The 20,002-nt window shown below is 41.5% G+C and overlaps 2 protein-coding genes across 9 annotated transcripts in view; both read left to right on the top strand.

Annotated features, from left to right (window-relative positions):
* Nucleotides 1–302: 302 nt before the first annotated feature.
* On the top strand, nucleotides 303–14,314 carry LOC118599739. Its single transcript, XM_036215613.1, has 5 exons — nucleotides 303–1,007; nucleotides 10,583–10,812; nucleotides 12,062–12,163; nucleotides 13,751–13,986; nucleotides 14,268–14,314. The coding sequence occupies exons 1-5, from the start codon at nucleotides 897–899 to the stop codon at nucleotides 14,312–14,314; spliced, it is 726 nt and encodes a 241-aa protein (XP_036071506.1). The 5' UTR covers nucleotides 303–896.
* Nucleotides 14,315–15,079: 765 nt separating this feature from the next.
* Nucleotides 15,080–20,002, top strand: part of tacc2 (transforming, acidic coiled-coil containing protein 2) — a 39,221-nt gene continuing 34,298 nt past the window's right edge. For 7 of the 8 annotated variants that reach the window (XM_024298094.2, XM_024298093.2, XM_036215372.1 and 4 more), the window contains exon 1: nucleotides 15,081–18,937. In XM_024298094.2, the coding sequence (XP_024153862.2) occupies nucleotides 15,093–18,937 (3,845 nt within the window). In that variant the 5' untranslated portion in view covers nucleotides 15,081–15,092. Of the gene's footprint in view, nucleotides 18,938–20,002 lie in introns of all 8 variants that reach the window. The other variant, XM_024298095.2, reaches the window with a different exon arrangement.

The raw sequence follows: 20,002 nt of genomic DNA, 5'->3' as shown, positions 1-20,002 counted from the left end.
TTGCTTAGTTTTATTGTATGAAAGGTCATTTTAAACAGAATTTTTCACTGTTTATCGCACAGTGATTTTATATACTTTGTTGGTTCAGCTGTCGTCCTCAACAGGCGTCACAATCTCCACTTGTAAATAAACTGCATCTAAAACACACTTTTATAGTTGACAAATATTTGACCAGAATGTTTGAGCTGTCATTGGGTAGTTTTTTTTGTAACTGACTGTAGCTGACAACTTAAACAAAAATATCTTTATTGTATGGTGTCAAAAAGAAATATGTTGTGTTGAATTTTTTATGTATAAACTTTAAGCAGTAGACTAAAAGGCGAAACAGCTGTTCATTTTTTTCTGGACTGAACATTCCCTAATATTCTGGATGTTTTTAACATGTTCTACATATATCACAAATATGGAGCTTCAGGAATCTGTCTTAGTGAATCTGGAGCTTTCAGATGTCGATTTCTGTGGTGTTTTGCTGCAAAATGATGTCGTGTTACTTTTTTTTTTTTCAATAAAATATTTTGAAATAAAACACTGGAGCTCTGATTCTTCTGATGCTCTCTTTTGGTTGAATAATTAGGTTTATGTGGTTGGACAGACAGTATCATCATCATCATCATCCTTGCATTTTCAGCCTTTTTTTAAAGGGACAGGCACTCTTCTCTGCTGCCTCCCATCCTCTCCCTCTGATTTTTTTCCCTCCACTTCAGACTCAGCCGGCAGCGATGTGAAGCTTCGGATGGAGGGTGGCTTCTTTTGTGCATTCGTCAGGCTCATTTTGGTGTAGCGTTGGCCTGAAGATGTGTCACAGGAAGAGCTCTGGTGGTGAAGAGCCTCACGCCGGCAGAGGAGAGCGCACGCCGTAGCTGCTGTAGATCCGCGATGCTGCGTCTGGGTTAACGATGCAGTTCTGCAGGAAGGTGCTCTGCCAGCCGTGCAGTGCCAGAGTCACTTCACCAGAGGAGGACATGGAGTACAAGATGGGGAGCTGCATTGGAATCTCACCCAAGCAGGTGAGGAGCAGAGCGCTGAGCGGAGGGTGTGACAATGCCTGAGAACAAGAGAGGGGAGAGCACTTTCAAAATAAAAGGCTGGACGAAGGAGAGATGTGTTGGAGGAGAGGAAACTGGAGCTGGGAATGAGGTTAGGAGGAGCCAGGCGTAAAAATGAAAGTGATGCTCATGATGGAGGAGGAAGATGGAGGGCTGGGAAATCCCAGAGCTGAGCTTTGGATGAACAGAGTGAATGATGGGAGTCACCTGCAGGGGGAGAGATGGAGCTGATCAAATCAAAGCTATTTTTAGAGATCAAGTCTGCAGAAGACAGGGGAGCAAAAACACACCAATGCTGTTTCTAAAGTAAAAATGCATTTCTTTTTAAAGGCATAAAAGTGCATAACTTCCTCCTCACGCGTCTGATCTTCAGGTTGCATGAATGGAAGTTCATCAACGTCCTCCAGCAGTTGTCACCTCCTCTTCTTCATTTCCAGTCAGCTGCATGTTTGTTTACAATCCACCCACCCCTCACTGACACTTCCACCTTAACCAGACACCGCCAGCTCCAGTTATAGCCCCTCCCCTGACTCCTCCCACTCCACGACCCTGTCCCCTGTCTGTCTCATGTGCGCTGCTAAAATAGGAGCAGAGAAGTCGTGGCTCCTCAGGAGACAGGACAGAAACACAGGCCTTAAGTCTGAAAGTAAACAGTCTGAGCTTAGCTGAAAGAAGAAAACTGCTTAGTGTTGGTGAGTAGTCTGTATTCATTTATATAAAATCTAAACTATTGTTCTTCATTTTCCTTTCATAATACTTTATAATATTTTAGTTTGTCATATATCTGATGTGCATGCTCTTCTTTTCTAGATACTCATTATTCTTAGTCCTTAATTTGTTTAAATATAAATCTGCAGAAGAAAAACAGAAGGATTTGCTTTTTGTTAAGTTTGTTTGTTTGGCAGTAAAAGAAAAGCATAAATTCATAAAGTGAGGACATATAGCTTTCTTTGGAGAGGACCAGTGTTGAGTGATGTGCAGGAAGTGATGAGGTGAAAACTGGCCTGGCAACAGTTTGATCATATGATGCCCCCCCACCAACCACCCCCACCCCCTGTTGTGTTTTTGTACTGTCAGAGGAGACGCTGCCGGCAGTTGAAGTCTTCATGAGTCGAAGCTGAAATTACATCCCATTCACACAAATAGAAATCACAGCGAGGGCAGCTGATGAGCTGGAAAACATTATTGGGTATTAAGATTTAGTAAAATAAATAAATAAATAATAATAACATTAAAGCCAATAGTGGTGTTGCCACCCTTTTCTCCAGCCACCCAGAAACTGTGACAAGTTTATGAAAAAAAAACGCATTTCAAAATGACAGATTTTTGTTGCTTTTATCTCCATAGCAACCATTTTATTTTTTTATAGCCTGGGGGTGACAAACAGGTCTGTGCAATTTTTAGAGGAATCGGCAATAGTACATTTTTGAATTTCCTTGGAAACTGAGGTTTTTGACATTTTGACAGTATTTTAGTTAAATATGTGCTCCACTCTGCAAGCTCACCATGCTCTGTGTTCAAAATTTACAAACTTAAAAAAACAAAATCCCAAGTAGCTTTCTGATGATGCTTGAGGAATTATGAGGTGTTTCATTCTTCCTGGGGTCAAAGGTGAATGAAACTTTGATTGTAGTTGTGCATGTGACCTGGTGGGGAGTTTCACGAAGATCCCTCGATCAAAAGCTGTATTTTTTAACACTTTAGCACAACATGGCTGCTAAGCTGTGGGTCCTGTGGCCATCCATAGTAATTTAAAAACTTATTTGGATATCCTCATTAGAGGATTTCAATTTTTTTTTTTTTTTTTTTTTTGAAGGTGGAGGGGTCATCATTCAATATTCCTTTTCTACTGGGTTCTAGGTTTGAGCAGATTTTAGGGGTATGTTGCAGGGGTCAAATGTTTGCTCAGTGGCGCAGTAAGAAGGAAGATTTGCAAAAACAATCTGCTCCTTCAGTCAGTAAAGCATGAAGGAAACAACCACCATGAAAATTAGGTCACTTCCACTACTACAATTTACAACCTCTAACAAAATGTGCGTAAGACTGAAAAGAGGTCTGAAAGCAGTGAGTAATGCACATCTCCACTTATATAATCGTCCCCATTCAGGTCAGTGGTTTTCATTGAGCACAGAGTCACCATATATTCCCTGCAGTCATTCAGCCGATGCACACAAAAGCTTTCTGCAGGTTGTGCACATATGAATTTATTCTGAGATTCATTTTTAACATGACTCTACCTTCTTTTTCAATGTAAAATCCAACAATAACACATTTCAATTTCTGCTTTATGATCTAGAAATGAATATTATTTTATTTTTATTTACATTTTGGGGATCAATAAATCCCTTTTGAGCTGACTTACAGTGTGGATGCTCTCCAGTGTTGATCTGGATTGGCTCCGCCTGCTTTGTGTAACAGACAAACGCTGCTGGGAGCCAAGAGACGCCACAATCTGTTATTTACCCCACGAGGATTACCTTTCAGGATGATCCACTGTGCCAGTGTGCCTCCATCATAGCATATGGACAGAAACATGACAGCATATAAACCTTCTGGTGACAGGAATCACTGATGTTTGTTCAGGAACCTTTTCTTTATATTCAACACTCTGTCACTGCTTCTTTCTGCCCTTTGGTCCTGGAGGTTTTTTCCATCAGAGCTTTGATCTGCTGAACATTGTTCAGTTCCACCTCAAATTCTAATCCTGCAGAGCATGAGGCCACAGACCCCCTTCTCTGTAGTGCAAAGAGTGGCGGTGCGATGATGGCGTCTTTGCTGTTAGTGTTTTTCAGCCTGCGGATGTGAGGGGCTGTTGGTTAGGGCAGTTGTGGCCCTGCACCTGCTTGAGTCATGGGGAACGAGAGCAGCACACCTGAAGCTCTGGTAAGGGCGGCGTTTTGCTGAAGGCTACTTCCAACCCAGATGAGACCACAAAGATCTGAAACTTCTTCAGTTATGCTGGAACAAACCAAATAACTTGAAATTTAGCTTCTTGATTCAGATGAATGCATGGATGGATTTAGCTATTTCAGATATGGAGCTGAGATTATGGCAATTATAATCTATAATGAGAAACTTAATGCTTCATGGCATTCGTTTATCCCTTCAAACTGTGGTGATTAATATACTGTATATTTAAAGTCTACAATAATTTGATGTACGTATAAGAAAAATTGATGTTTTCTTGTGACTGAGGGCTTCACAAGTGGAATTTAGGATTATCTTAATAGGATTAAAGTCAACATTTGTTTTATGAACTGTAATCTCTGAAACCCAAATTGCTGTTTACATTATATTATTAAAGCTGTAAATAATATTGATTGTCCACACTTTATTTATTGCATTTTGCAGCAATTTTCCCTTCTAAAACACACACGTGTTTTTCCTGATTGCAGCCAGAAGAGGGCGCTCCAGAAAATGTTATTCTTTTCCCCCCAGAAGACAATCAAATCGAGTCCTCTCAGGTACAAAACCAGCTGATGTTGATGTGAATTAAGGCTTGAGTTTATCTAAAGCTTGTGTGAACTAATAGATCTGAGATTGTCTGAGGCTGCAGCATGAAGAACAAAGCTTCACAGGAGCTTCTGATAGTTTGCCTTTTTGGTGAGACATAAATGCTAATCTGCAGCTAGACCTCAAATTTAAATTTTTGTTTATATCAAAATCAAGTGATTCGGTCATTTAGTTTGCTGTCTCTTAGCAAGAAGTATAATTAGAAATGTAGTACAAAAGTGAAGCAGGTTGAAATTTCTGTGTAATATTTACATATAATGGGTTTAAAATGTTGCAATTTAGTTAGAAGAAGTATTCAGTTAGTATACTTCATATTACACACACTTGGTCTGTAGTATACCTGCTGTGCTTGTACTTTGCTAAGGGTTGGCAAAATGCAGTCTACTTAAATATACTGTATTCTTGGTTTATACTAAGAGCAAGTCTATTGTACACTTTCTATGCTTTCTATGCTTATGCTCAAGTGTACATAATATTTTTTGCTAAGGGGTTCTCAGAGGAAACTTTACGCTCTTGCTTTTGGTTTTTGAGAAGGATTTTTCTTCCATCATTCGTCAGTTAAAAACTTGATTTTTTTCAGACTTGTTCAACATATTTTGTAGTTTTAAATTCGTGTTTGAGTCCAAATAGTTCTACTCACATAAAAGTGCACAATTTTAGGGTTGCCTATATAGTGCAAAATTAGCAAAAAGTATTACACTTCAAGTTTATTTAATTAAGTATGCTTGACTATAAGTGAAGTAAGTAAATAAGTAAAGTAAGAATGCTATAGACCAGGGGTGTCAAATTCAATTGCACAAGGGCCCAAAATCCAAAACACATCTTAGGTTGCGGGTCGAACAGGATACACAGTGATATAACACTTTAAAACTACATTTTTAAAATGTTTTAACAGAATTATGAACTAGATAAATAGCACTACCTGTGATAATGCTAGTGTGAATGCTGTGAGTTGAACTTGGCCACTGAAGAAGCTGAAATTGATAGCTAAAAACGCTGAAGCTGATAGCTGAAAACACTGAATCTGATAGCTGAAAACACTGACGTTAATGGCTGAAAACACTGAAGCTGATAGCCAGCTAAAATATTACCCTAATGCCAAATTACCCTAAAAAGCTAAAAAAAAAAACCCACAAAACTTAGGTTTGCCAAAACAGCTAGCTTGTAGCTAAAAATGTAGCTAAAATTTAACATATCCTAAAAAACTGAAAAAAGCCAAAATTAGCCAAAACAGCTAGCACGTAGGTGAAATATTAGCTAAGCTCCAAAATAGCCTTAAGATTCTTTTTAGTAAGTGCCAAAATAGTCCCAAAAGCTAGCAGAATGCCAATTTTTAAAACTTCAAAACTGCAACTTTTAAACATAATTATGAAAAATAAAAAGGCAGGAATATTATTCCAGAATAAATAAACTTAGTGCTTAAAAAACTTTCAATATTTTACTCTCCATGAAAATATATTTTGTCAAAATTATTCAAGTTAGAAATAAGCACAAGATAACATCGGGCCATTAATAACAATAAAATAAAATGATCTGGAGGGCCGGATATAATTACTCAGCGGGCCGGATCCGGCCCCTGGGCCTCGACTTTGACATGTGCTATGGACCATATGTGTAGTGCAGGAAGTATACTAACTGAATACTTCTTCAGACTAATTTGATATATATAGGTAGTACATAAAAAGTAAACTTCATACCGCCTCACTTTTAGTATAATTGTAGTACAGTACATTTAAATCGACTACTTTTTTTTCTATGGGTAGGTTTAAAGTTAAAACCATAACGTTGTGGATCTGAAGTAAAACCTCCACAATATGTACTTTAGGTTTATTTGATGGTGCTTCCTGAATAATTCATCTCACCAGCCTCTTCCTGCCTGCATTGCTCAGTGGTTTTCCTGCTGAACGTGCAGAAGTGTTCTTCAGGCAGACTCAGAGGTGACATGATCCCCGCTCAAAAGCGGAAACAGCAGCTCATAGACCTTCCTTCATGCACTGCTACTCTAAAGGTGATAGCAGCAATGACATCACAGCTCAGCACAGCTGACGGGTCAAAGTTTTACAAAGGCGCTGCTTTTTATAATGCGGCGTGGCTCTCGTGCACGTGCCTATCACTGTGTGTGTGTGTTTGTAACCAAAGCTTCAGAGCTGATCCCCTCTCAGGGGAGGGTCACTGCAGGCCCAAACCTTGGCCCAGTTCCCAGCATTCACCTGCAGAGGCACTGTCAGTCAGGAAGACAGAGAAAAGACAGAGAAAAGGGGGAAGGCGTTCCAGGAAAAGAGTGGAAAGAGTTGACAGAGGAGGTGGGAGGAGAGTGTTCAGCACTTCTCTGAGGCTGCCCTGTCAGGTCACTTCCAGTCTTTGCATGTTATTGTAGTGTTTAGTCCACACTCACACACAGAGGAGTGGAAACCTAATAGGGGAGAGGCAGCAACCAAAGAGAGGACTGGCCTGCAGAGAGGAGGAGGAGGAGGAGGAGGCTTGCTGAGTCAGTGCAGGAGCATAGAGGGAGCGTCAGCAGCATGTGTTGCAGCATGTTTTTGTGTGGTCGCCTGCTCCCTTCACAACACTGAGCCCTGCAGAGGCTGAGCAGGACACACGTGTAGGAGAGGAGCTGCGGCGTGGAGTCACCTTCAGCTCCTGGAGCTCACAGCTGGGTAAGTCAGGCTCGGATCTGACAGGAAAGGCAGGAAAAGTCTGTTTGTCCGGCTGCAGCTACAGCAGCAGAACTCGTGTGTTAACAACAGTCATGTGTGGAGCATTAAAGTTTTGTTAGTCCATGACAGGTTGAATTAGTATTAGTTTTAACAGGCTGTTGGGTTAGGCAGAAGTTTCCTGGCTGCTTTCTGCTCTGCTCCTGGGGGTTAATTAATAACAGCACGGTGTGGTCAAGATAACTGAAGTAAAGCTTGTAGATTTCCACATTTGTGGGCTTATTTGCTGCCCCACAGATGGTTTGTTAGCAGTAAATGAGATCATGTTTTGCAAACAGACACTCAACCGTATCCTGCAGACTTAAAGTGGTTTAAAGAACTTTGTTTTTTCATGAATAGAATGCAGATCTTGAAAACCACTTAGAGTGATGTGGAAAGTCTCACTTGTCTTTTTGGATCTAAAGTAATGTCTTTTTTTTTAAGTTTCTCTGTGTCAAAGTGTTTGCTCCACATGCTTCAAACATTCACTTTCTGTTTCTACTTTAGTTGATCTTAAAGAAAAAAAGAATCAGGAGAAAAAAAGAAGGAAGCAAAAGACGTGACCGTTCTCTCATGAAAACATACAGAATTTTTAACCACAAATACAGAAAACTTTAGTGTTGTCTTGCAGGCATTTGCAGGTGCTTTCTTTTTTTTTTTTTTTTTTAGTTTCAGTTTCTTAATTTCAAATTGGTTGTTGGTTTATTTTTAAAAGCAGGAAAGCAGGATCTGCTATTGAGAAAGAATTTAAAAATAACTCAAAAGCCACGATGAAAGTGCTTGTGTGTAAGACGTTTTCCATCTTTTTAATATTCATTTGAACTGTAATGTCACACAATCTGCCTCTTGACCAAACAGTTTCCTTCTTAATCTGACTGTAGCGCTAGCATTCAGTATTTAATCCACTGTTAAGATCCAAGGATAACAGGAGAGCAAAACCTCAACCTAAAGGTAAAAACTATGAAAAACTGTCTTTATTTCTTTACATGTTCATGCAGGATCACTAATGAGCTTTAAGTATCTTTAAATCTCAACAGATCCTTTGGGATTACTGTTATGTTCTGTCTTGTTTTATTCAAGTGCTGGTAACAGAACATCCGAGTATTTGAGAGCAGCATTAGATCTGCATGTTTATCTGAACTCCAAATTCTTATCATAAATAACATTTTTCTACCCCCATCAACCACCATGTGAAGGGAATTCTGTAGAATTGACTGCTGCTGCCAAATGTCAAACCAGACTAGATTGACAGGATTATGAATCAACATAATATTTTTTTTAAAGAAAATCTAAATCACTTACTTTGGTCTATAAAAAAATGAAGGAAAATTCAGGTTTTTTAAATTTCCTTTAATATAGATTTAAAAAAACTTAAACCACCAAGGGTAAATGAAATTGAACTTAACCAGCTTGCAATTTATATTCCTTAAAAAACACATTAAAATAATTAAATATTCAAACTACTTTAGTGATTGATTCTTAAAGTTTTTGTATCTTAAGCTGTCATTTTGAATAATGGGGAGGGTTGTAAAACTCCTCTCTTAAGGTCATGAACTGCACTTTCCTGTTATGAGCATTCAAACCTCAACAAGCAAGATTTACTCTGTCAGGTATGGAAAATAAAGCAAAAAAATGTTCTTTTTAATCAGTTTTAAAGACAATTGACAGCATAAAAGTAAAATGGAAATCTGAAAATATAGAGAAAAGGGTAAAAGGTGAAGAAGAAAAAAACAAATGAAAGGAAAAGTCTTGGAGTTTGCATGAAATTTGTGAACAAGCGGTTTTGAAAGCAGCTGAAGGAAATGAAAGTCGCATACTGCAAAAACTAATTGTGACAGATGATTAGCAGAAGATGAGGTTGAAGGTGATTTAAGGAGACTACATTCCTCCAAAATCTGGGATTGAGACAAACTTTTGATGCACATCCAGACATGGACTCTCACAGACAGCAGATATCCTTCTCACTATCAGCAATGCAAATTTGTCCTCTGTAGAGGACGTTTCTAAAACGTAATATTTTATAACCAATGCATACTACTGAGTAAACTGAAGGAAGAGGACATAATAAACTAATTTTTGATTAGAATGGGTTTTTCCTCTGCAATAAGGACAATAGAATACACATTTAAGATGTGTCTCAATCAAATTCAACTGCAAACTCATTTAAATGAGATTAACAGAGGTGGGATCATATAGATCGCTTCCCCCCACTCAATTTCTAGTGATTAATTCAACTCTTTTTGACTAACTTCGCATTTATTTTAATTTAATGTGTCATGTTCTTTATGCATAAGTACAAATATGTCTGTTTATGAATAAGAGTTATTATAATAGCGTCATTTTCATGTCTGTATAATGAGGTGTATTTTCTTTTACTTTTATATTTTTCATTTTGAAGTCATGGCTAATCATCCTAAATTGATACATTTATTGATATATATTTCTTTTATTTGTCTTCTTTATTTATTTATTTAATTAATTAATTGCTTGAAATAAACCAAAATTTGTTGAAAACTGAAAGCTTTCAGATCAAACTAACAATCAGTAATCTCAACCTTAATCTGAGGAAAGATAAAGTTTATGGTAGTAATATGGAAAAGTCATCCACGAAAAGATAAAAAAGCTAATCCAGCACTATTAAATTGTTTAAAAGTTTTTATAAAAACAGTTTGAACCAAGTATAAAAGCCATAAGTTTAATATATTTTGCTTTAAGAAGCAATTTCTTTTATCTAAAAACTTTATTTTTTTGTGTTTAACTCAAGAAATATTTTTCTGATAAATCTCATTAGTGGTTGAGATTAAAGCTAATGTTTTATTAAAAAAGGCAAAAACATAAATGATGGATGGAAACTGTTGGTTTCCTAGAAAATGATTCCTCACTCGGTGCTCGTGTTCACAATCCAGTTCCACTGGTTTGGCTTTAATGGTTTTTTCTGCTTGACAGTCGCTTTTCTGTTGGCGCTGACTTTCCTGTGGGAAGCTTTTGAAGCAGCAGATAATCTTTAACTATCATTTGTTTTACATGACTTATTGAATTTTGGGTTATTTGATGTTTCAAATCAGAGTGTAAACAAAGCAGCAGAGATTAAATCCCTGCTGTGAGGTTTTATGGACGGGTTCTGCTGGGAGGAACCCTCTCTGAGGGTGTGACTTCATCTCACTGCAAACAGCTGTTTACTTAATCTTTGGACTGACTGGTGGAACTGTGTGCTGCCTTTGAGTATTATTACATGGGTGTTGCTTTGTTTGCATGCGACAAGCTGCAGCTTGTTGGTGTGTGGCGCTGAAGATGCTGCGTGATGCTGCATGATGCTTCTCCGTCCCACAGACTGAAGCTCAGAGTCTGAGCGGCAGAGACAACAAGGCCCGGCTGACCCGGGCCCCCAGCAGCCCGCCATCTTCCCCGGTGCTCCCAGACGTCCCGGTCATCACAGGGGTGGAGGAGGGCAGAGGTGCTGCTGAAGACCAGGAGGACCAGGAGGAGTTGGAGTTCCCTCACGATCTGCTCCCCAGTTTGGATTTCAGCAGCGAGCTGAACATCTGGGAGTCATCGCTGGGGTATGTGGAGGGAGTCGAGCACTCACACCCAAACACAGCAGGGTTTCCGCCTCAGCTCACCCTAAATCTTAAAATTATTTTACCCCCTCCGCCTCTTTCGAACAGATTTATGCCCCCACACATCACGCATGGAGTCACAATTATCCCATTTATACAGTTTAACTACGTATGACAGGTTTGATTGGAGCCAGATTCACATATTGAAACGATTGTGGTTTGAATTCACTCTGGTTAATCATAGTTATCGTCTCTGATAAATGGTGGACTCCGATCTCTGACGAGATGCTCAAAACAGCTAATTTAAATTATTAAAAAAAGGAACAGGAATGTTTTTTGTATTGTTTTATTATATATTATTTATATATATATATATAATTTATATTTGTTTGTTGTCCTGCGCAACATCATGATGTTATCATGATGAATCATTGATGCCTCTGCAGTTTGCTACTGGAAAGTTGAGATGTTCGATTAATCACTTCATTCAGGACATCCGGGTCATCTCAGGGAGATATAAATAAAGCAAATGTGCAGCAGAAATCAGAAATCTTCTCCCCTGGACATCTAGTGTCTTCAGTGTGATGAGGATGATTTAATGATTGTTGGTCAGTTCTGGGAAAGACTATGAAACACAACAGAAACAGTGAATGTTGCTAAAGCAGGCACACTTTTTACAAGTCTTAAACATCTGTGTTTTTACAGTCCTTTTTATTTGAATTTAATTTCTTGCACACATTTGGATTTGTTTTGGGGGGATGGAGGTTTTCTTTCTGAATGCAAAAAACAGGCAAACAGAAAAACAAAAAAATAATGCTGTCTTTGTGCAGTTACGTTTCCTTAATAGATAAGAAGGTTGCACTCAAGTTTTCAGTTAAATGAACCATCTCCCAATACAGTTATGTTTGTTATATTGTTTTATTCATCTTGAGTCAGGGATTAATATCCTACATTTTCCAAATATTATGGTAAAAAGTGTGCAAGCAAGATAGAAATGCCACTTGTGCAAGCTCAACCTGGTAACAGACTGCTTTGAAACAGAATTAATGCAAAAAAAAAAATCACATTTACTGAAATGATGTAACTTCCTGTTCAGTAAATTTTAGCTGTATTTCCTATAAAACAGTATTTCACTGCACAAGGATACAAGTTTGGCTTGATCAGTGATCAGTGCTGCATTCAAGTGAATGGTCATCATGATTCCATGCAGCTCTTTGTGTGAATGTGTTACATTTGTGTGGTTCTGTATCAGCACAAGCTCGGCCCAGAAGAAGCATGAGCAGGTGAACCCCCTGCTGGTGGGCCTCCAGCATCACATGGAAGTCCCTCAATCACTGGTGCTCATAGACCCAAGGTACAGCATGAAGGCTGTGTGAGTGTGTTCAGCTTTGGGACGGGGGGTCATTAGGTCGTGTTTGACTCAGCTTGGAGTGTGATGGATAACGTTGCTGTGGTTCTGCTTTTGCTTTTATTGAATGTGTTCTGATGGAGTCTGTTGTGAAAGCATCACTGCTGGATTTAAATGAGATGGAAAGTCAACACATCTCATTCAGGATGATCTGAAAGAGAACTGTAGCGTAAGAAACTCCACGCAGAGGCAGGTATCAGCTTGTTCCAGATCAAACCTGCCAGTTTAGTTTATGAGCTGCTCAAACCTTCAGAGCAGAGCGCCAAGCTTTTGTGTGCAGTTTGTAACTAAGGGGTTTTATTAAGCCATAATATAAACTTTTATGACTTACATCTGCAAAATCAGCATGAAAAACCTCTGGCAGATCAATTTCTAATGCTTGTTGTGTTTGTGGAGTTTTGCCGTGAAAGCGTGGGGTCTGAAACTCATGCAAACGACTGAACTGTAGATGAACCCGAGGCGGTTTGTGCTGTTATGAACGGAAACTTTCCTTTGAAATACAGAATCATATTAAACAATAAATGACTGCAGGTATTTACACAATTAACCCCTTCATGCCCGAAGTTATTTCAAGTTATGTAAAAATATCCTCAGTGTTTTTTTTTCTGTTCAAATTTATGCTAAATTAGGTGGAGTCCTGGATTTAATGATGCATACAGCAAAAAGAGGGTTAAAGACCCACTCTGAAAAAGATTGTGTTTTTGATATTTTTGCCATGTTCTTAGCATTTTTTACATGTTGGAGGGTAAATATAAAAAATAGTCTTACTATTGCATTTCTGAGTATTTCTTTATTGAAATCGTTGTGAATCAGGAGCAGACGAATACATGAGTTTTGGACATAGAAAATACATTGGGAGGGCCACATGTTCCCTGCACAGCTCGAATCTGTAGACGATTAGATCCACTTACGGCTGGATAGCTCCAATATACCTCGCTATTTTTGGTATGGTTTGGATTTTGAGGGGCTTTAAGATAGCAGGAGAGCATGTAAACAGAGAGCTCTCAGCAATGCAAAGGAAAGGTTGATTACTCCGGACCAGCAGTCCCTCTCTCAACTCAGATGTGAATTCCTAATGAATAGCTGCCGCTCTGCAGAAACTTTGTCCTAGAAAACAACGCTGTTTCTTAATTCTGTCTAAAAACAGCAAAATCCTAATTAAAGACAAATATAATTAATGCTTTGAAAATAGATCAAAAGATGATTGGAGTGGGTCTTATTATCTAAAATTTCCAGGTCTGATATAAATTATTGCTTTTTAGTTTTGCCAGATTCCTGAGGTGAACAAAATGCCACCTGTGACTCACAGCAATAAGAAACCTGCGTTTGCACTTACATGCATGAGTACTGACACCCATGTGCTTGAGAACAGCTGATAACAGTTCTTACTCATGAATGCAGCACCCAGATCAGGAATTCTGGGTGCAGCTGTGTGCTAATGGGGGGTTTCTGCTCAGCGTTGCTATGTGGCATCGTGGAATAAGAGCTGATCGTCCGTCTCGTCCTAACTGTGTCCCCCTGCCTTCGCCACAGGGCTCATGGCTGTGAGCCAGCTCCCACAGACGTCCAGCCTTCACCTCATGGTGCTTCCACACCTCATCCGGGTCTCCAGGACCCACCCCCATCTGCCTTCATAGACCAAGAACTCCGAGAGGCCTTCCAGGAATGTGAGGAGCAAATGGTTTCACTGGGAATGCCCACTTCCATAGAGCCTCAGAGGGTTTGTGATGTAGAGGAGAGAGCCGGCAGAGTGATGGTTAATGAGTCCAGTGAGTCATCATTGGCTCCTCCAATTGTAGTTCAGCCGGGATGTAGCAACGGTGACCATGGAAACAGGAGTACACATGGAAAGATTGAGGCAGCAAACAGTCGGGGAGACACAGTTGTGTTTAGTTTTAGGGATTACATTCTGGGCACTGAGAACAATGCTGGAAAAGCTGAGATGAAGAGCGAAGAAACAGCAGCTGAGGAACTAGACGAAGGTTCAAAGCCAGACGGGGAAAAAGGGAAAGATGAACAGAAGGGAACGCCCACATGTGTGCAATCACAGATAAATACAGAGTCTTTGAGGGAACACGGCAGCAAGCTGAGAGATGATCCAACAGAAGTTGGGTTTAGCTCAGCAGCAGAAGGAAAAAACACAACAAAGAACGATTTGTGGGTCAAAGAGAGAAGCAAAAGTGAGGCAGCAGAAACAGAAAACGTCAAAGAAGAAAATCTAAATGATGCCTGTAGCTTAAGATTAGATCTAAGAGACACAAAGGCAGATGGTAAAGGGATAGAGGTGCAATCAGAAGCTAAAGTACCTGCAGAAAGCAGCAGTTCAGCACATGACAAGCAGGCCGGACAGACCAAAGACACGAAGAAAAAGAAGCACAAGAAAAAGAAGAAAACTGAGAGTGAAAAGAGAGCAAAAACATCTGAGCAGGAAATGCAGAAAGCTGCATCTCCGGTAAAAGCTGGCACTCCTGTAGATTCAGAGATTTTTGCCTTAAATGCAGAAAGTCCTGGTGAACAACCAAGCGGCGGACTTGCTTTCAAACAACAGCTGGGAAAACTCTCCGGACCCCCCCAAGCATCCACTAAGAGCTGTCAGGATCATCTTACCTCCCCCGTCTGCTCACCTGCTCCCACACAGATGACCCGTCCGTCAGATAATCACAACCAAACAGATCCTCAGGACACCATCCATGAAAGCTTGCAGTGGGAGCAACATGTAGCAGGAAGAGAGAGCACACCCACAACAAATGTCCAAACTATCAAACCACAAGAGATTGAAGTTAGCAAAGCAGCAAAAATACTCACGCGGGGGAGTCAGAGGAGCAGAAGTTCTGTGGGAGAAAGCTGCGTGGAGAGTGCCCTTGAAAAGGCTTCAATGGTGGTTACTGCGTTGCCAGTGGCAACACCCACAATGCCAGAAGTGATAGAAAGCAAAGAAGAGGGAGAAAGAAGAGGGCAGGGCAGTTTAGAAATCCCTAGAACAGTTTCAGGGAGTGAAAAGGAAGCGAGAGCACCGGGAAGCGTGGAAGAGAGCCTCCGCTCTGCAGATGAGGAGGAGAGCGGTGAAACCCTGGACGCCCCCCCTCAGCTCTCGTTAATCTGCTCACGAGGAAAAAGCACAGTTGCATTCTCAGCTGAGGAGGGACAGGCTGCATGTGTGGAAAGCTGCAGCAGCAGTATACCACGCAGCAGAGGGACCGGCGAGGAGAGCGTCCGCACTCCACACACTGAGATCTCACCGGCTGACGCAGAAAAGGAACCACAGCGAGGAGAAGCCTCCTTCAATGCTACTCCCTCTGGGCTCTTTACTTCTCCTGATTGCCAGGATCACAGTGCTGCAGGATTGGGAGGAGGAGGAAAAGAGGAGGTGGGAAAGGAAGGACGGCTGGCTTGGGAGCACAGTTCATTCAGTCAACCAGAAGTCTCTGTGTCATCAGGCGACACAGAAGCACGCCCACCCGCCGACTTTGCCGAGTCACGGCTGAATTCACAGCCCATCGCTGCCGTCACTGACCGCATCTTTCATCCTGACCAGGAACAGTGTGGCGTGGCGACTCCACCTCCTGCTGCTCTCAACCAACAGAGCTCCAGCGATGCAAGAGGAGCGATACAGGCTTATTTCCCACCGACAGATCTGTCAGAGGAACCGTTGCTTCCGGGGAACGCTGATGAGGAGTCGTCCATCACGGAGACAAACTGCAACCAGGTCTTCCGACCTTCCGTCTCACCCCAGCCTTTAACTGCGTCCCAGCAACACGTTAGCAGCATCCAGCAGCAAAGCAGCGGAGAAGGATCCAAAAGTGCAGCAGAATTTGGAGACGTTGCCATGTCTGAAGTTTGTGTTATTCCACGCGGGAGCAGAGAAGGTAACCTCAGAGTTCACTTTGAGGACAATATAAAAGGGGGTTCCTCTTTGGATTTTGAAAACGTGCCAGTTTCTGCTTTGGATTGTGCCTCTTTGCCTCCACTGACTGTTCATGAGAGTTTGCACTATCCTATTACTGAAACCAGCTACATCTACCCAGACTACCTTAGCCTGAAGAAACCAGAAATCTCTAATAATCCGTCTGAGAATGAAGCAGCAAGGTGCAGCCCTGCTGGTCATCAGGAGACGCAGAAGGATGAGTGCTTTGATGCAGGACATGAGGAAACTGATAAGACTGAGAGAAACATAGATCTCTCAGATTATAGCAGCCTTGATACGAGCTCTGTGGATGTGCAGTCGGCGACTAAAACAAGTTCAGAGCAGGTTTTATGTGAGAAAAATCAGGAAGATGTTTCCACCAAACCTGTTCATTTGGATGCTGAACCTGACGTTATCAACGACGTACCTCTGGATGTTATTCCAAAAGAGGAAGAAGCGAACCAGGATCCATTCGTGCCCCCAGAGGGTGATGTTACCAGCACACCTGAGGTTCTGGATGCAAATCTTGATCTTATCTTAAAACCAGCTTCCACAGACTCTCCAGATCAGCCTCCCAGCCAATCAGAAGAAAAGCCTCCCAGTGATGTGGTCAGTGTGGATGTTGTGAGGCCCTCTGAAGAGCCAAAGTCCATAACTGACCCTTCTGATGAAACAAAAGAGGAGACAAAGACAGCATCTGCTCTCACGGTGCACAGCCCCAGCCCAATGTTGAGTCATTCTGAGTTTATTACTGGCAGTGATATGTCCCTCCCTGGCCATGCAGATAGCTGCAGTGCTGATGGAGTCTGCACCAGTGTCTTCAGAGAGCTGGAGAGCAATGAAAACCGTGAAATGATGCAGAGGTTTTCAGAGCAGGATCTGGAAGATTGTAATGTCAGCGTTGATGAAGAGATTTGCCTGGGACCGGAGAGCAGAGACAAAACTTTGAGATCTGTTGATAAACTTGAGAATTTTGTTACCAATAATGGAAATATTTATTCTTCACAAGAGGAAAATGTTCCTCACGTAGCTCGGTCTGCTGGTTCAGCTGGACTGTTGTCAAAGGATGAATGTGAAAAAGGTTTTTTTCCAGACTCTACTGGAGAAAAACTTAACACATCCACAGGGAACGACCTGGAAAATGTCACCTGCTCCATCGATTGTCCTCTGCCTGTTAAAGATCAAACAGCCGGTGAGGTCAAAGATGACAACATGGAGGAGGAAAACAAAATGAGACATCAGGAGCAAATTAAAGAACATGGTATGAGTAATCAGCAGGAAGCAGAAGACAAAAGCAAGCCGCAGACAGGAAAGACCCACTCAGCATTACAGCACGCCACAGATAATAAAGTTGTTGTGGAAGCTGGAGCTTTTCCAATTAATAAAGTGGACTCTCCATTAACAAACATATCTACAGAAGGAGAAAGCACCAAGACAGAGGAAACCTTCCCATCTCCCATCAGAACAAGGCCATCTGAGAAAATGCTTCCAGCCGAGTTAGAGCCCAGCAGTGGATCTGAAGAGGTTTTGAACCAACCTCTGACACCAGTGATGGACCACAGCTTTGACAAAGGACTAGATCTTGTTCAATCACTGTCCTCGCAGGATCAGAACAGTTTAATTCAACCACAGGAGGAGGAGCAGCAAAAACAGTCCTCTGAGAAACTGTCAGGTGACCTTGAAGAAAAACCAGTCAGACAAAACATAATTCTGAGGGGGGAAGATGACAAAAAAGAACTGGAATCTGTGGAGTTTTTGTGTCCGTCAGATATCATGGATGAGTTCTCAGCTGATGACAGCAGTAATGAAGTAAAGATGAGTTTAAAGGAGGGCAGCAGAGGACAAGATTTATCAGGAGTAGAAGAGTCTGAAGTGCCTTCTCATCCTCTTATGGAAATAGAAGACAAAAGTGCTGCTGAGGGAAAAACCTCAGTTGAAACGGGGATAGTCGAGGATAACTCAATAATCGGTGGAGAAAGTCACTTGATAGATGAAGATAAAGATGCTGGTGATGCACAAACCCATTTAATATCAGACACGGAGATTATGAGGGATCAGGGTGCTAAAGGTCAACAAACTGCAAGTCTAAACATCTCCAAAGAACCTGAAACCTCAAAGAATCCGGTTGAGTTTGCTTCACTCCAGCTTGAACCTTCACTCATGCAAAGCTCTGCTTTATCAGAGGTCACCCCAGATGACCACAAGGAGCTGGAAAACCATTCTGAAGAAGCTCATACTCAAATTATTAGCTCTGTGAAGGATTTGGCTGATGAGCCAGAAACTGACAGAAGAGATGTCGGTTTTTCCACAGCTGAGACATTTGAGAGCGGTGAAATCAAAGATGCAACGTGCAATCTTCTGGAACAAAAACGCTTCAAAATGATTGTAAAAGAGGAGCCAGATGTCGAGAAGATCCCAGAAGACCAGCCAGCTTCTGTGGAAGATAGTCAGTGTGGAAATGACCAGGTGCCAGCGGGCTGGTCAAAAAGTGTCAGCGGCGTGTCAGATGGAGAGGTTGCTGGTGCTTTTGTGGCTTCATCCATCGATTCATCAAACACCCTTGCACCCCTCAAAGAGAAACCACCGTCGTCAAAGTCCCAGGATGGTGTCACGGTAACCTCTGCTGAATGCAGTCCACAAGAACCTGCTCCTGCCTCCAGCTCTCAAGCTGAGAAAGATTCAGTGAAAGCAGAAGGTGTTGACGTGTCAGAGAGCATCACTTCTGAGAAGGAACCACAGAGGAACTGGATAGAAGAGCTGAAAGAAGCTGCATCTCTCTGTCACATGGAGCAAGAGAACACGGTAGAGGATTTGAGGTAAACACAACAGCAAAACATCTCATGTCTTAGTTACATACACCCTTACAGGAAGTTGACCCGTGTGGGTAGTGAGTGTTTTTGGGTTGTCCGGGTGCGTGGAGGGCCATAGAGAAGAGCAGCTGCATCTTAGGGTGTGTCTTGCAGGTTCCTTGAGGCTTATATGGCCTCCTGAAATTTAAACATACCATGTGGTGCATATTTTAAGAGTATCGTGAAGTATTTGTAAGGCTAATGGAAGTTGAACGCACCCATGACTTATTGGTGATGCTGACGTATGGTGTCCCTACACCACTCTCTAGTCCAGGGGTCCCCAAACTTTTTCTTGTGTGGACCACAGTGGTTTTCTTTTTTGATGTGGGCCCGGGGTCAGTTAGCAGGCTAACAAAAGAAGTGTAAAAATCCCAGGATGCATCTAAACTCAAACATTTAATATTTTCCAGAAAGGCACACATAACTATATAGGAGCACAGACTGCAAAAGATTGGGGGAAAAAAACGCATTCTACAAGTGTGTTGATCACAAGGCCAGACTGAAAATAAATAAATAAATAAATCATTAATCTCTGATAGTGTTCAGGGGGCCGGGCCAAATGTCGAGGTGGGCAGGATGCGGCCCGCGGGCCGTAGTTTGGGGACCCCTGTTCTAGTCATTAATACGGTGCCCGCACTACTGAATGCTGCACACGTATGGTGTGAACATGATACGTAAAAAGAAAAATCTGTAAGACACTCCTGCGCATCACCTACTTCAACCTTACGTGTTGTTTAAGTGTTCGCCATGACCTGTCGCCCGTAGAAAAAAAAAAGTACCGGTACATGAACATTTTCCCCCTAGGGGTTCATCAAATGGCATAGATTAAAAAAAAATTGTGCAGGCCACTTGCATGCCATACATTACAGAAAGTCAACCTAAAAGGGCAGTTGAGGCTATTGCATTAACAGGGGTGTCAAACTCCGAGCCTCGAGGGCCGCTGTGTCTGCATGATTTCCAGATATCCAAGCCCTACTCATGACTGATTATCTGGTTCAGGTGTGTCCAGCCAATTAGAACATGCCAGAGCGG

This window comes from Oryzias melastigma, linkage group LG15, assembly GCF_002922805.2.
Source record: "Oryzias melastigma strain HK-1 linkage group LG15, ASM292280v2, whole genome shotgun sequence".
Classification (NCBI taxonomy): domain Eukaryota; kingdom Metazoa; phylum Chordata; class Actinopteri; order Beloniformes; family Adrianichthyidae; genus Oryzias; species Oryzias melastigma.
Note: the sequence above shows the minus strand (reverse complement) of the source record. Positions and strands in the feature narration are given on the sequence as shown.

What these genes read in the sequence shown, in the direction of transcription:
- LOC118599739 (XM_036215613.1), top strand. Translation starts at nt 897, where the DNA reads ATGCAGTTCTGCAGGAAGGTGCTCTGCCAGCCGTGCAGTGCCAGAGTC. An exon ending in CTGGTGCTCATAGACCCAAG is followed by an intron (nt 12,164 to 13,750) that starts GTACAGCATGAA and finishes CCTTCGCCACAG; the next exon opens with GGCTCATGGCTGTGAGCCAG. An exon ending in AGTGATGGTTAATGAGTCCA is followed by an intron (nt 13,987 to 14,267) that starts GTGAGTCATCAT and finishes GTGCAATCACAG; the next exon opens with ATAAATACAGAGTCTTTGAG.